Source organism: Phaseolus vulgaris, chromosome 3, assembly GCF_051622355.1.
Source record: "Phaseolus vulgaris cultivar YP4 chromosome 3, ASM5162235v1, whole genome shotgun sequence".
Lineage (NCBI taxonomy): Eukaryota > Viridiplantae > Streptophyta > Magnoliopsida > Fabales > Fabaceae > Phaseolus > Phaseolus vulgaris.
Genome location: NC_143500.1, coordinates 53,211,438 through 53,228,332, shown reverse-complemented (window position 1 = coordinate 53,228,332; position 16,895 = coordinate 53,211,438). Strand labels below are relative to the sequence as shown.

Sequence of the window (16,895 nt, the reverse complement as noted above, 5' to 3'; positions counted from 1 at the left end):
GTCTTATGAATGTACGAGAGTAGAATTCAATACGTGTATCCGACACAGATATCATTAACATGTCTTATGAATGTACAAGAGTAAAATCCAATACGTGTATCATGTCTTACAAATGAATGTACGAGAGTAAGATCCAATATGTATATCCAACACAGATATCATTAAACAGTCTTATGAATGTAAAGGAGTAAAATCCAATACGTGTAACATACGGACATTATTAAAAAAAAAAAAAGTCTCGTAGTAATTAATTAAACATTTTTCAATTAAAAAAAAATCAATTTTCGTAGATAGATATTGAAAGGTTGGCGACATGCTAGTTCGGAGCTGCGTAGCAATTTTGCTTGCTCCATCGCGTTAGGGTTTTCAGAGTTTCCCAAAACAAGTTCGTAGGGTTTGTTCATTCAGAGCAAGAAAATGATCGACTTGTTGTTGACGAAGCCCAATTGGAACGACGTCGTAGACGATCAAGATTCAATTCGATCCAGATTGTCCCTTCTCACCGACTTGGAAACCGTTATTTGGTCCGCGGTGGATCGCGCCGAGGCGCGTTTATGGCTCTGCAACACCGTCGCGGGTTTCAACTGCGTCACTTTACTCCATCAGCGTGACCTGTTTCGGGCTTTGCTAAGAACACCAAGGACGAAGCGCGATTTGGCGTCTCAGCTTCTGCATTTCATGTTCGACACCTCGCCCCACAAACTTGGTTCCGTTTTGGCTCGGAGGAGTCACGTGCTTGAGAAATTTTTTCAAGGTTAGTTCCGTTTGCACATTCTTTACTCTTTTAAACTGCTGTTGGGAGTAGTTAATGAAGTTGCTGTAAATTGGGAACGAGAGCTCTGAATTTTGGTTGTGTTGCAATTTGTATTGACTCTTAAAGACTGAAACCATAAAATTGTGACCACGGTTGCTGGTCGCAATTTCAAGGTTTTTTAAAATTGTGATCATGTCCTCGTTGCGATCATGTCATAGGAAACTGTGGGCAAATACTGGTGATTTGCTGTCGAAAGGCTGTTACATTGAATTAAAAAACCTGGACATTGTGGTTGAAATTGTGGTCACGGATTATTTTTTCAAACCATGACTGCAATTTGAAACTTTGGTGGTTAGTAGTAGGTTGTGTCAGGGAAGAAACAAAAAATGAAGAAGAATGCATATTCAAGGGGAGAAAATTGGGCCTTTCTCCTTAATTATACTCTTGTATTGTATCCTGAATGCATCATTGGTTGTTTTTAGCGATACCTTGTTGCTCTATGTTTCAAACAGTGTAATATTTGTTGATTTAATCTTGTTGTGAATTTTTGAATGGTTTCTGGTTGAACTTTATATATATGTGATGGGTGTTGTATTCATTAAATCGGACTTACTATGATTTGTGAATTTGTGATGATAGCAAAACAAGTGTGTGGAGCAGTTCTTTCTTTGACTGTATAACTTGTGTATGGGATGCAGGTAATCCCAAGCGAGTATTGCTGTGGTTTTCCTGCTCTTCCTCTGGCGGTGGACTAGAGCAGGGGAAAGGTTTCAAGGCACTGTCCCAGTTTGCATTTAAAAATAGAGATATTTGTTGGGAGGAGCTGGAGTGGAAAGGAAAGCACGGGCAGTCACCAGCAGTAGTTGCTACTAAGCCCCATTATTTTCTGGATTTGGATATTCAGAAAACTGTAGAAAACTTTCTAGAACATGTACCTGAGTTTTGGTCATCTGATGAGTTTGCTGAGTCAGTGAAGGATGGTGATATTTTTTTCATTGACAGGTCATTCTTTGTGCAATATTTCATTGATTTAATGTATAAGGAGGAATATAAAGACATATGGGATGTTGTAAATGAATTCCTTGGGCAGCAGCCCTTCTCCTCTCTGTGTGGACGTCTTCTTATTGTTCTTGAAGATCAAGACTTATGCTACCTTGTGGAATCGCTTTGTGAATCTCTTGGCCCAAGAATGGAACTTCAACAATTCAATGACATCAGTAATTTGTTTGCGATTTTAGTTTCTAAATGTGGTGCTTATGGATCTATTGACCAGTTACTGCTGCTAAATGCTGTCACTGCACAGCGGAGGCAGCTTCTACGCCTATTACGTGATGAAGAGGCTTGGGAGCCACAAGAAAAAATCAATGAAATTGTGTCAAAGATGTCTGCAATCCCAAGCAATCCTAATATCTTGACAACAATCTTAAAGAACAAATATAAGATGAAAACTATTGAAGTGATAAAGTATGTGGGACTTCTGTCATGGCTTCTTTACTATAGACTGTCACGAGAATGCCAGAACCCCGAGTCTTGGGAGTCTTTGTTTGTTAATAATCAAATTGGTTTTCGTAACTCTAATAAACATACATTGCCAGAGCGGGATGGACCATCAGAAGAAGATTGTTCTGGTTTTGATAGCAGTTCTTCAGTTAGAGTAAAAAGTAGAAGAAAAAAGAAGGCTAGAAAGAAGAAGAGGACCTATTATCGTGATGAAGATGGTGACGATGATGAACTGCTAGATTATGATTCTGCTAGCCAGAAGTTAGTTTCTCTGTCAAATACTAGAAGTTGGTTGCTTTCAACTGATGGATACTCTTCAGGGTTGAGCAGTGTAAGTTCCACAATCCATATCTTTGAATAAACTTTTAGGCGTATAAACATTAGTGGATGGAATCGTATCTGCAACATTTAAGGTGAAAATTATTGGATTTTGATCATAATGATTCTGCCTATAGATGAGATTTTAAGTTACCAGAAAAAACGAGAATCTCCTTAGTAGAATTTGAAGCAGTGATTGTGGACATAGAACTGCATGGTTGCTTTCAAATTAAAAATATCCGTGGTATTTGTTTTGGTTGTTAAAATCACTGAATATCTTGATTGAATTTTAGTCTGATTTGAGGAAGCACTGGCATTTCAAAATAGTAACTGTGTTGTGTTGTACATGTGTTTTACTTCTTGAACACTTTGAGTGTGTGTGTCTATATATATATATATCACAGGAATAATTAGATAGATTATGGCTTATTACAATGCCTATAATGACTTGCTCGTTTTCAAAATGTCAATTCTCTTTTTCATTTTTAGCTTTGTTTTTATATTAATTTTACACATTCTATCATAACCATGTCTTAGAATTTTGATAATGTACCCTATCTCTATGTTTGTGTAATACCTTAATTATGACCCTTGTCTTGTTTATCAATGTTTTCTAGTTTATATGAATAGATCAATTTGTCTCTTTTGGCAAACCTTGCTTTTTGAATTGCTATAGATATTTTGGCTATTACTTCTAAATATGTTTGATTCAAGTATTTTATCCTTTTATTATCGGCGCCCAAATATCATATTTGAACTGAATACGCCCCTCTGCATCCAATATGTGTTTCTTTGTATAATATTTATTGTTTAAAAAAAAATAAAATTATTGTTCTTGATAAAGGTGAAATAAAACATCACTCTACTGTTAACTGATTATTTAATGTGTTATTTTTCTAGGCAGATTTACCAGAGTACCTTCATAGACAGTGCTTGTCTAGGTGGATGACATGGCTTTTAAAAAAATGAGGTCTTGGTCCCCACCAATGAGAAATGCTATGATGATCTCCAAACTGTTGAGTAGCAAGATCATTCATCCCTCGTCTTCATGTTAAAGCATGCTCTGACTCTTGAATCTGTCGTGGAATTTCGTATTTCATTTCGAAGATTCTTACTAAATATACTGGACTTGCTGGGGATGGGAAGTATCTGAAACGTAAACATGAAAAGCCAACCGGAGAACTCCCTGAAAGGCATTAAACTTCGAGTTCATTGCGAAGATCTGGAATGGAAGCGATAAGAAGCTTTGCTACTTTACTTCATAAACTGCTACTATCGTATATGATTGGCAACATGGGCAGTCATCCATATGGTCTGAATTTCTCTATCACATCAACATTGCCAGGATCATTCAGATTGCTATGAAGATCATGCTGGGGCTAGTTATAATTCTCGAGCTCCATGATCACTTCACTAGTGGCATATTATAATTTATATCTGAGTATTTCATATAGCGTAGCATTCCTTATTTTCTGATAAATAGACGTGAATGCATGCACGTTATTGGAATTTTATTTCTTGTGCTAATGTCTACTTTTCAAGCTAGGAAAGAAACAAGGACACATACTATAATGCTGTTGGACATAATTTGCACAGTTAATATCTTCGATATCTACCTGATTTATATTTGTCACTCAATTCTTTTTGTTCTCACATTTTTTATGTTTTCAGAATTACAGTAGAAAGTCTATTTGTTTTCAATATATGCATGATAAACTTGAGTATCCAACCTTTTAGATAATATTGTTAGGGTTAATTACCATATTCAAAGTATATTTTGCTTTGGAGTTTGGAGTTTTATTACTGTTTGGGTTGTATAAAGCATCTTGGAGTGTTAAGAAAATAATGTTTATTTAAATTGTCTTTAGATTTGATTCTTAAACGGTATGAAACTAGTGAACTTATTGAAACAATTGAGGTCTAACAAAAATGAGAGTACTTTTTTCCATTTTCACATATAGCATCAATGTTTAAACTTATAGATATTTGAGATAACATTATTAAAATTAATATCAATAATTGCATTAGAGATATTGAGATAACATAATGTTTAAACTTGGAGATATTTGAGATAACATTATTAGAATCAATATACATTAAAGATTTGTTGATTTTTTATCATAGTTTTGGATTCAATATACATTATTTAGAGTTCGATCATAGTTTTGGATTTGATTTTTGAAGTTTAGAGTTCGATCATAGTTTTGGATTTGAAAAACATAACTGAGAATCCTTATAGTTTCGCATTTGAAAAACAGTTGTTGATGTTGAATTCTAATTAGTTTTTAATTTTTTTAGTAAGAATAAAATTTTTATCTTAAAAACAGGACTTTCAAAAGATCTCAAATAGGAAAGTGGTCCTTCACTTATATCCCTCTACTTTTTCAGAAGATGAAAAAACTGTGGTCTTTGTGGGAAAAAGCTAAGAGACAGTAGTTGTGGGATAATAACAACTCTTAGTTGTGAGTGATGCGTGGTGTGCTTTGTTGTTTTATTGGTGCATCTATCTTCTTGTCTTTTCTCCTTGTGTTGGTTTGTTAGGAGAATATAGTGAACTTCGATCATTTTTTATATATTTAAAAGTGTGCATTCACTATACCTTAGTGGATATCCTCCACCAAGGTGTTGTGAGTCAAACACTTCCTTGATACAAAGATGGAACACGTTCCTTTTTTCTAGCTTCATCATGTTCCTATATTGGCTTAATATTTAATACTATTTGTTATAATGCTATACTTTCTTTAACCATAATTCATGTGTTTAAACCTTAAATTAACTGTCCATGATGGGGCACTTTTCCGACCTCGTACACCTGTTTCTTTGTAGGTCGATATCATAATATAATATATATACGCATTTTTAATATGATGGAAAGCAAGGGTGTTTCATTTTTCCACCAAAAAAGAAAGGGTATTTCATTTCATCATGGTGTTCTTTTCATGCGCATGACCACCCTTCACTATCCACGCATTATAAGCTGCACAATTTACTAACTCAGATAAATATATCCTTTACACAATTTTTATATATTTTATCATTAAAAAATAATACTTTTATTATAAATACATTTTGAATGAATTTTTTTTATCAGTCCAGAATAAATAAAATAAATTGAGACATTCGATGTCTCAACCCAGAAAGTGACAAATGTTAACCTACTCAACACCTGACTTACAAACATCCATCAGACTTTACAAATCATTAAACCAATCCTCAAGAAAGAAAAGGAATTGTGGGTCACATCAAAAGAATTTAGTAACTATTTTACCAGGATCTTTACAACCAATCTTTAGTCAAAAGAGGGTAAAATATAATACAGACAAAACATCTCTTAATACAAGTAAATAAGTATTTTAATCGTTCCTCAACAATAATGAATATTTTAACAATTTACTTTGTGAACAAAATTTCATGTGTAGAAACTTCAAGAATATGAAATAAAGAATGAAGATTTATGTTATACTTAAAATTTACTCCTTAATATGATATTATAGAGTCACAAGAGTTGGATGAGGTATTGACAAAAAAGGTTGATACCTAAAAATTTGTAGCTAATTAAATACCAATAATATTATTGGTATCTAAAATAGTATATAATTTAGTCATTATAACAACTAATTGTTTTTTACCTCTAAAATTAATTTTTATTTAATAATTTTCTTGTAATATATAAGTAGGTACAAATCGCATTTTATAAATTATTTTTTAAGATTAAATTAGATTTAAAGTTTAGTTATTAATATAATATAAATCTACAAACCAAAGTTTTTATAAAAAAGAAAAAAAACTGTATTTGATTACATACAAACTCTTTTTATTTTGCAGATATATTAATTATAGTAAGGAGAAAATTTCTACTTATCCATGAAAACCGGTCAAATATATTTCAAAATAAGAATTTGACTCCCCTACTAATGGAATTAGTCATTACATTTCAAATTTTGCTTTAGTCAATAATTTTATTAGAGTAATAATAGAAACTATTGTATGAAGCTCTTTTTTTTTTATCAATTTTGATTAGAAATAAATTTTGTAATATTTGACTTCGAATTTCTGAAAGATTTAGCTAATTTTAAATATGCATATATTAGTATATTTAGAAATATCTAACTAAAATAATTACATTATCATAAATAATTCAAGAATAATAAAAGTTAATTACATGTTAAATATATAAAATTTAAAAAAAGTTAAAGATATTCATTACAAAATTACTTTAAAAATACTAAACACTACAAGAAAAAGATGAAATAGAAACCAATTTTAGATACAAAAATAATTAGTTGCTACAGTAACTAAATTAGAAACCATTTTAGAAACTAACAAAAATGGATTTATAAATTAGTTTTTATTATTGTTAAATGGTTTCTAAATTGGTATTTAATTAGTTACCAAAGTTTTAACTACCAATTATTTAGTTTCTAAATTTGATAGCAAAAACCTTGTCTCTAAGATGGTTTCTAATTTAGTCACTATAACTACTAATTATTTTTTGTCTCTAAAAATTAGTTTCTATTTTATGATTTTCTTGTAATGAAAAATTTATTTAATGAAATATTTACTCCAAAACAAAACCACGTGCCCAAAACCATCATAAACGTTTTCCTATTTTTTTGTCACATAATCATCACAAATGTGTGCAAGTTAGACTTTAGCAACAAATAACTAAGAATTTAGGCAAGTTGCATTCAAGAAAGTGCTTGTATGCGCTGTGGGCACACATTCTCATGCTAGAAAAAGGAGAATCCTCCATAGCCACTTACTAAGTTTTCAACCTAACCTACACAAATTCAATTCTCATAAATATCTAATATATCTTTTCTTTTTCTATTTCTTTCCTTCTTTTTGTTTTGTAATAGATGATGATTTCTGTTGATGATGTGATGTCTTTCAATTGATGATTAGTTTGGTAGTTTACAGAGTCGGAAGTATGTTTGTAGGTCAGGTGTTGAATAAGTTTGATTACTTTCTGTATTAGGGTTACGACACCCTTAAAATGTCTCTATAAAGGTTGAAACATTTTTTAAATCTCCTATTTTATTTTATTTATTCTTTGTTGATAATTATTTTCCTTTCTTTCTATTCATGTTTTTCCTTCTATTTTTTTCTCTTCTCATCTTCGGTACAAAACACGTTTTCTTAACTATTTTAAAGGTATTTTCTAAATTACTAAAATAATTTATTAAGATTGCAAGTATAGAAATTCGAGTATCACATAAAGTAAAAAAATACAAATTAATCAATATAAAAAGACTTACAAACTTATTGTGAAGTTAAATGTGTTTTAATATCTTATATGGGGTTTGGTCATGACTCAATGATGTCCCTTCTTCTAGATTTATATATCTTAAAATACCTAACAATGATATTACAACACATGATTATTAATCTTAGGTTTTTATTCCCTCAAGCCACTTCAAAACTCTTCATGGACTCTTTTCCTATAAAGTGTTTATTTGCTCACACACTGTGAAAGGAGACCTTGTATTCTACTTTCATGAATAAAAAATGATATTCTACCCTATCAAATTTGATAAGATAAAGCTTCTCTATAAGTTTGGATTTGAGTATCTCTCTCATATCCACTCAAACAAGAGAGTTTTGGCCACTCTCTCAACCCTTATACAATTATAAAACCCACATCACTTAACAACAAACAAAAACTAGCAATATATCCTTTAGTTAGTGCTTTATATGGCATAGTTATGCAGCAAAAATCTGCATAATTTCCAGCAGTAGCAAAATTTATAGCAACATTCCTTTACAGCACTACATTCCTTACATTTGTGATCCCAAGTCATGGAGAAATCAAGGAGTTCAGACCAAGTTGTTGTGTTCATCGACCAACATAACCCTAAACCATCATCCATGGAAGCCGAAAATCATCAAGAGAAACTCAGGCCACCCTTAAAAGTGAGAACTCTGAACCGTCTGAACTTCTCAAAACCCAAATCCCGAATCCAAGAGTACAACTATGTTCCCCGCAACAAACTAGCAACCTCTGAAGAAGGTGACATTATCCAACCCACCTATAAGCTCACTTCCAATGAAGAAGACGATGAGGAAGAAGATGACTGGAAATGGGACAAGGAAGAGACGGAAGAAGAGGGGTCAGAGCATAACACAAAGTTGCACCAAAAGAGGAAGTTCAAAATCAAGTGGAGGCCGGTGATGGAGTGGCTTTTGTTTCTCAATATCTTGGCATGCTTGGTGTGTTCTTTGACCATTTCTTCCATTACCAACATGCACGTCCTGGGATTGGAGATTTGGAGGTGGTGTGTCATGATGATGGTTACATTCAGCGGTCGTCTCGTTTCAGGTAACTCTTATAAATGCATTTTTTTTATACTTCAAGAATCTCAACACCGAATACAAAACCCACAAGGCTACACCTCCTTATATGGCTAAAAAAAAAACATTGTAAGGTTTCTTACACCAAAGACTACAACCCAAGAACTGGTGTAACTCTTATAAATGTATATATATTGACTTTAGGGTTTTAGAAACATTTTATATAGCTTAATTTGATGGTAGCAGACATATGAATAAGAAGATTTTTAGAAGCGACAGAATAGATCATATTGAAGTTTTTATTATGATGCAAGTGAAGGTATGGTCATTGATGAACTCAAAAGTTTGTGGGATAAGTTTTTCATTCTGATGGTTGTCTTGAGCCTTTGCTATGCATGAGATCTATTAGAAAATGCTATATGTTGAATTATGGGATTGTTTACGTTTGTTAGCTAGCTATGATCCTTTATTTATGTGTTAGGGTATGTATAAGGAGTTTTGAGGATTGGTAGTGACTGACTTTGTATAAGGATTAAAATATCTCTGAAATCTCTCCAATTAATTTATTTATTTTTATCGATAAAAAAATATAGCGTAAAGTAACGAAAAACTCATTTGAATTCTCCCCTGTGTTTTGTTAAATTTCTACTATACAACCTCTAATTGATGATAAAAAAATTATATTTTTATTATTTCATACTAAAATCAATTTTAGAGAAATAAAGAGAGTTGTGTAGGAGAACAAGTTTTCAATGTATATTTTTCTCTTGGTGTGTGATGTAGAAATTGATTGATGTTACATGCAATCCAAACAGGGTGGCTAGTTGGTGTGATAGTGTTCTTCCTGGAACGAAACTTCATGCTGAGGGATAAGGTGTTGTACTTCATATACGGCCTCAGAAAGAGCATAAGAAACTGTTTGTGGTTAGGTCTGGTGTTACTCTCCTATTGGAGCTTGGTATTCGACGATGTCCAGAAGAAGAACCACAAGTTTCTGAACAAGATGTTTCAGGCGTTGGTGGCGGTTTTGGTGGGCGCAACCATATGGCTGGTGAAGATCGTGCTGGTGAAGATGCTGGCGTCGTCGTTCCACGTGACCACGTACTTTGACAGAATGAAGGAGAGCGTTTTCCACCACTACATTTTGGATGCACTGTCGAGTCCGCCGTTCGAAGACGCGGAGGAGATAGTGCGGCAGCACCATCTGAAGGGGTCGAAGTCGATGCCGGCGAGGCTGAAGATGAAGGAGGCGAAGAAGTTGTACAAGTCGAATAGGTTTGGGTCGAGGAAGATCGACATGGAGAAGCTGAGAGAGCTGAGCATGGAGAGCACTGCGTCTGCTTGGAGTGTGAAGAGACTTGTTAACTATGTCAGATCTTCTGGCTTGTCCACCATTTCAAGGACTGTGGATGATTTTGGCAACGCTGAGTCTGAGATTAGCAGTGAGTGGGAAGCTAGAAACTGTGCTCAGAGGATTTTCAAGAATGTTGCCAAACCTGGTGCCAAGTAAGTTCATCTTCTTCAAATTATCATTTTCTATTACTTTACGTTTTCAATATTTTCTCCTAGAGCCAATATAGTCTTACATCAATCCAGTCGAGACTTTATATGTTTTTTCTTCTGTAGAAAATTATTAAATAAAAACAATTTTAGAGAAAAAAAAATTATTAATCTCGCTAATGACTAAATTATATACTATTTTAGATACTTAAAAAAAATTATTGGTATCTAAATTAGTTTTTATTATTAATAAATAATTTTTGAATTGATATCTAATTAGCTGCATAAGTCTTAGCTACATATTAATTTAGAAATTATGTATAAAAATATAAACTAATTTAAATATCAATAATTTTTTTAATTTCTAAAATAGTATCTAGTTTTGTCAATTAAATGATTTTCTTGTAGTGAACTCACCAAAATGTCTTTTAAAGATAAAATTGTGATGAAACATCGACCTTCTCTAAAATGTCTAATTTTTTAACAGATGTGGTGATTGTTGGAGATCCCACGTCGACTAGAGATGAAAATAGTCCATTATATATAAGTAGGTGCAAACCTCAATTTCATGAGCTGGTTTTATGGGAATGAACTAATATTTTTTCACTCTAACTTGACTTCAAAAGAGAATCTATTTATCACACAAGAATTTATTTTTTTTTCACAAATATTAGGTAGTGGTTGTTTAGGACTAACATGAAACAGAAAAGATTGAGTTGATATGAGATTTTGAGTCATACATGTCTAACTATTGACAAGGTCTACATATAACTAAGTTTGTTAACAATGTTTTCATCATTCCATTTTAGGTTATGTGTATGAAAAAAAATGGTTAAATAAAGATAAAATTGAGTGTAATAAATATTTGTATGTGAAAAGAAAGTTTTATGAAAAATGATAAAATGACAACCTTTGCTTCACTATACAACCTTTTTTCTATGCTTAAAATTCCAAATTTTACATGAAATGACAAAAATACCATTTTTTATATCATTAATAAGAAGTTGTATAATGGAGCAAGATGTCACCATATCATTGCTCAAGTTTTATTGTGTTTGTGTGGTCCATATTATGAGGTGTTGGTAGCAGAAGCATTTTGGTGGTTGATTCCGTACTCAGTGTGAGTGGTCCATTAACACTCCTTTCATCCACCAATTTACGCAATTTCTTCTCAGTGCCAACTCCTCATCATGCCGCAACACAAAAATACACACTCCACTGTGCCTATTCCGACACTACCAGCTAAAAACAACATAAGATTAAGAACCAATCCCACCATCTTAATATAGTAACTTTAATTTAAATGCATGCATACATATCAAAGTTATAGATACCAGTTAGAGAACAAAAGTTATAAAAGTTATAGACATCAGTTAAGAGAACAAGAAATTCATTGACGATATTTTAAAGAGATCCAAGACTAAACTTTAATAAATCAAAGATTAAACTTTAACTTGTGATAGGAAAAAAACTTCACCACTCATATTTTAAATAAACAATTATATTAAAGAAATAATAATTATCAAATTATATGCAATCATTGTATGCAATATTTGACGATATTGTACCCAATTATATGCAATTAATTTAATAATTATAGAATCTCATGATTAGTATCCTACCTAATTAGATTGTAATTTGGGGAGAGAAACTCCCTATATATCTCCTACATGGTATCAGAGCCATTTCGAGCCTATCCTAGCGAGTATTTGTTGGGTTTAGCAGGTCACCCGCTATCGGGCCGTTATCGGACCACCCATAACATATATCTCCACGCACGAGTTGGTAGCCTCGGCGTGAGGGGTATGTTGGAAATCTCACATCGACTAGAGATTAGGACATTTCATTGTATATAAGTGGGTGCAAACCTCAACCTTATGAGTCAGTTTTATGGAGTTGAGTTAGGCTTAAAGCCCACTTCTTAACAAATTATTTCTGATCTAACACTTTTAATATTAATAATTAATTAAATTACATTCTTTTGTTAAGATGGTGTTGAAAAAGAGTTATTATTCTGTGTGTGCAGAATAGTGGTGTGTGAGATCCATTATTTTGCAGCAAAGCAACCCAACAAGAAGCTTCTGCTATAAGATCTTCCATTCTGGTGCAATATTCTAAATTTAGTGCGCAAGCAAAGCACTCTTCATCATTGTCCCACCAACATCTTTCTTGCTCCCTTCTTATTCAAGGCTATCATAATTGATTTTCAGGAACCAAAAAGAAAAATAAATAAATAATAGAAAGTGAAGTTGATTAAATTAAAGAGTGGGAATAAAAAAAAATCATAAGGAAAATTAGTGAAAGATTTTATTAATATAATAAATTTTTAAAAAATTATAAATTTATATCCTTAAAACCGATCAAATTGTTCTCGTTGCTATAAAGCAATTTTAATTAAATATTATAAGTTTCTTATTATTATTATTTATATTATTATTGTTGTTATTTTATGAATATTATTATTAGGTTTTTTGTTATTATTATTGTTTTTATAATTTTATTACTATTACTATTTTTATTATTATAATTATTATTTATAAAAAAAAATTATTAATATTTTTTATGGGTTAAAATACACCAATAAATGGGATTTTATGAGAGTTGTTCAATTTTTTATATATATCTTTGAAGATTGGTTTGTTGTTATGTAAAGTCGGATGGTGTTAAGCAATTTGATTTGACATTTTTTATAAAGGCTGAAATATTTCTAAAATATATTTTTTATTTTATTTAGTTTTTGTTGATAAAAAAAATTGCATAGATATATTTGAAGAGTGAATTAAAATATGGTGATTTGGATTGAAGGTATATTGAAGAGGAAGATCTGATGAGATTTTTGAAAAGGGTTGAGATACATACCATATTTCCACTATTTGAAGGTGCTCTTGAGACAGGACAAATCACTAGGTCTTCATTCAGAAATTGGGTGGTAAGTTCTTTTGTTTTGTTTATATTTTTTTTATAAGGTTGAATCATTCCATCAAAATGATTTTTATTTATTTATTCTTTTTTATTAATAAAAAAAATTAACCTAACTTTTTTTCAACAACTATAGGTTAAAAAATATTAAAATTGGGTTAGACACTTTTAACATTTTGATTAGTATAAAAAAATGATTGATTTGAGCAGATTCGAGCATATTATGAACGAAAAGCCCTAGCACAGTCACTGAATGATACGAAAACAGCAGTGCAACAGCTTCACAAAATAGCAAGTGCAATTGTTAGTGTGATAATAATCATTGTGATGCTTTTGGTGATGGAGGTGGCCACACTCAAGATAATATTATTCTGCATCACACAAACAGTTCTCATTGGTGTTGCCTTCCAAGGTACCTGCAAGACTGTGTTGGAAGCCATCATCTTTGTCTTTGTCATGCACCCTTTTGATATTGGAGATCGATGCGTCATTGATGGAGTTCATGTAATTTCACACTCTTCATTTCACCATTTTCATCTCAGCTTAATCATTTTGTCCTAATTACATATGCATGCATGCATGCACTCACATGCAGATGATCGTGGAAGAGATGAATATCTTGACAACAGTGTTTCTTCGATATGACAATGAGAAAATATACTACCCTAACCAAGTTTTGCTCTCTAAGCCCATAAGCAACTTCTACAGGAGTCCAGAGATGGGGGATGCAGTTGATTTCACTGTCGATGTTTCAACTTCCATGGAGACCATCATTGCCCTCAAGAAATCAATACAAATGTAAGTTCTATAACTATCTTTTTTTTAATGATTTTTTTAATAAAGTATAGTAATTTCATAGGTTAATTATCAAAAATAAATAAAATTTTGAAAATTTATTGAAATAAGTAAGTTGTGTTAAAGTAACACGACTTTAGGATATTTGAACGGAAGTAATAACACGACTTCAGTTAACTCAACTTGTGTTACTTTTACATAACTTTATACGAAATCTGATTTAATTAGTACATATTTAAGTTCTTTAACCACCTCTTTTTAATGATATTTAATTAAAATAGGATAACTTCATAAGTTAATTATTGAAATAGATAAAATTTTAAAAAAATATTAAAATAGGTAAGTCGACTTTAATCTATTTTAGCTGAAATTGTTATAATATAACATATTTTTTTTTAATTAGATTTCAACATAAGTAGTACGATTTTAGTATTAGTTGATCTGATTACACTAAAATTGTGTCAAATGTCACGACTTACTAATTTTGTCAATTTTTTATAATTTTACTTAATTTAGTAATTAACCTATAAAATTATTTAATTTGGTAACAAAATTTGTTTTTCACAAACTTCACTATAAAGTTGCAAATTAATTTATTCCTCAAATCTAAGCAGCTTTTGATTTTGTTAATATTTGACATGAATGATTATGAGTGTAGGTACATTGAGAGCAAGCCCAATTATTGGAATCCAAAACACAGTGTGATAGCAAAAGGAATTGAGAATATGGACAAGCTAAAATTTGCCTTGTGTGTGCAACATACTATCAACCATCAGAACTACAGTGAGAGAAATGTTAGAATGACTGAGCTCTTGTTTGAACTGAAGAGGATCTTTGAGATCCATGGTGTCAAGTATCATCTTCTTCCTCAGGAGATCCAAATCACCCATATGAACATTGACCCTGCAAAACTTCTCTTTCAATCATGAACAACACAACTTTCCATCACTATGCATTTCCCTACAACAATATCACTTGGTTAATTACTTTCAAATTTTATTGTTTTCAAACATCAATTCTACTGTATCATCTAAGTTTATGTTATAGAGTGCCTTTGTGGTAGTCTGCACTATTAATTTATGAATTCTATTTTTTTATATATACATTTCTATTTTGACTTGATTAATAAATATAAATAAATAATAGTAAAAAAAGACATAATTTATAGTGAAAACAATAGTGATACAACAGTGATATAACATTAGAAGAAATTTTTTAAATAAAAACTAATTTTAGAGACTAAAATAATTACTATTTAACTAAAAAATATTAATATCTAAAGTAGTTTCTATTATTAATAAAAATTTATAAAATAATTTTTAAATTTGTATCTAACCATTAGTTACCAGGATTTTAGGTATTTATTATTATATATTTTAAATTAAATTTTATTAATTTTTTTAAGACTAATTTAAAAAATCTAAAATATTAGTAACTAAAATATTTTAGAAACTATTTTATAAATTTATATTTGTAATATAAACCATTTTATATACTAAGAATTTTTTAATTCCAAAATAATATTAATTTAATCAATAATTAATTATTTTTATTCTTTAAATTTCATTACTATTTAGTAATGTTTTAAATTTAGAACAAGAGTCAACAAATTTGGCACAATGCAAAAAGGAAAGTAAAATAATTATAAAAAAAGTGTTAAACATCCTAAGTAATAATGACATAAGAGGCATTAAAATCAATGAGCCTTTCATCTGTCATCGTTAGTGTCATGCATACGTCACCAGAATAGGGCTCACAAAAAATACTTTATATAAAAATTTGCTTCCATTCCATTTGTTGGTGCATTTAATAAAAAGAAAAAATTCTATCAGAATAAATATTAATATTTTAATTATTTATAATTTTTTTTAATTTTAAAAATTATTTTAAAATTTTGCTTATAATTTTATTAAGATTTTTTTAAATTTTTTTTATTTATATAAATATTAATATTTTGTTAAAGGAAAAATTTATTTATATAAATATTAATATTTTATTGTAGGTATAAAGTGAAATAGAATGTAAAAATATCATTTCCTACTTCTGTTAAATTTGTTATATTTTTTTTTCTTCAAGTGACCTCTTACTTATATCCTTTGTCATTAGTCAATATTTAATTTTTTCAATGGTCCTCTGATTTTCTTTATTTGTTGAACAACCATTGCAAAAAAAATATCAAATAAGTTTTTAAATATTGACAAAAAAAACTAATAGAATTTATTTAATACTAAACATAAATAGACTCAAGTTAAACAATTACAAGACACCTTAATTCTTTTTTATTTTTTTTGAATAAATACAAATATTTATGTTAACATAAGCTTAACCAATATTAATTAAAATAAATATTAAAAATAAAGTGTTGATGTTAATTTTATTTATTTTAATATTTATATTTATTTAAATTAGTTTTTATTAAATTGGATGTTAATTTTTATGTTATGAATTCATGTGAATAGAAATCATAAAATAATTTTAATTACAGGTCATTTTAGTTATGATTCAAATAATATTTTTTTTAAAAAAGGATAATGTTAAAGTGTATACTTTTAGCCATTTTGGACTTCAAGATTTTTATGTTACTCTTTGTTGTAGGTCTTTTAAACTTTTTTTATAATTATTTTATTTATTTGGTCAAATTTACGATAAAAAGGTATATTATATTAAAAATGCAATAAATATATATCATATTTCTTTCAACATTATTTTTTCTCTCCTACCTAAACTCATTAATTGTATTTTGTATGTAAAACTGTTTAAAAACAACATATGAACTTTATATGTAAATATTCAAATTAAATTATCATCTTTGTATTAT

At 30.2% G+C, this 16,895-nt stretch overlaps 2 protein-coding genes across 4 annotated transcripts; both read left to right on the top strand.

The window, feature by feature from the left end:
• Positions 1-284: 284 nt before the first annotated feature.
• Positions 285-4,210, top strand: LOC137808623 (uncharacterized). 2 transcript variants are annotated; one of them, XM_068609828.2, is made up of 3 exons: positions 285-754; positions 1,453-2,585; positions 3,473-4,210. In XM_068609828.2, the coding sequence occupies exons 1-3, from the start codon at positions 418-420 to the stop codon at positions 3,539-3,541; spliced, it is 1,539 nt and encodes a 512-aa protein (XP_068465929.2). In that variant the 5' UTR covers positions 285-417; the 3' UTR covers positions 3,542-4,210. The 2 variants fall into 2 exon arrangements, with proteins under 2 accessions (XP_068465929.2, XP_068465930.2); XM_068609829.2 differs by having other exon boundaries at positions 290-754; positions 3,477-4,210.
• Positions 4,211-7,989: 3,779 nt separating this feature from the next.
• On the top strand, positions 7,990-15,178 carry LOC137808621 (mechanosensitive ion channel protein 10). Of its 2 annotated transcripts, XM_068609827.2 has the most exons (6): positions 7,990-8,891; positions 9,679-10,369; positions 13,169-13,292; positions 13,493-13,786; positions 13,878-14,080; positions 14,736-15,178. In XM_068609827.2, exons 1-6 carry the CDS (start codon positions 8,372-8,374, stop codon positions 15,004-15,006), a joined length of 2,103 nt encoding a protein of 700 aa, XP_068465928.2. In that variant the 5' UTR covers positions 7,990-8,371; the 3' UTR covers positions 15,007-15,178. The 2 variants fall into 2 exon arrangements, with proteins under 2 accessions (XP_068465928.2, XP_090155987.1); XM_090299861.1 differs by lacking the exons at positions 13,169-13,292; positions 13,493-13,786; positions 13,878-14,080; positions 14,736-15,178 and adding an exon at positions 12,390-12,584 and having other exon boundaries at positions 8,043-8,891.
• Positions 15,179-16,895: the final 1,717 nt, after the last annotated feature.

Excerpts from the sequence above, each read along its gene's own strand:
- LOC137808621 (XM_068609827.2), top strand. The coding sequence starts at position 8,372 with ATGGAGAAATCAAGGAGTTCAGACCAAGTTGTTGTGTTCATCGACCAA. Across the intron at positions 13,293-13,492 it reads CTTCATTCAGAAATTGGGTG|ATTCGAGCATATTATGAACG; the intron begins GTAAGTTCTTTT and ends TGATTTGAGCAG. Across the intron at positions 13,787-13,877 it reads GCGTCATTGATGGAGTTCAT|ATGATCGTGGAAGAGATGAA; the intron begins GTAATTTCACAC and ends ACTCACATGCAG.
- LOC137808623 (XM_068609828.2), top strand. The coding sequence starts at position 418 with ATGATCGACTTGTTGTTGACGAAGCCCAATTGGAACGACGTCGTAGAC. Across the intron at positions 755-1,452 it reads GCTTGAGAAATTTTTTCAAG|GTAATCCCAAGCGAGTATTG; the intron begins GTTAGTTCCGTT and ends TATGGGATGCAG. Across the intron at positions 2,586-3,472 it reads ACTCTTCAGGGTTGAGCAGT|GCAGATTTACCAGAGTACCT; the intron begins GTAAGTTCCACA and ends TTATTTTTCTAG.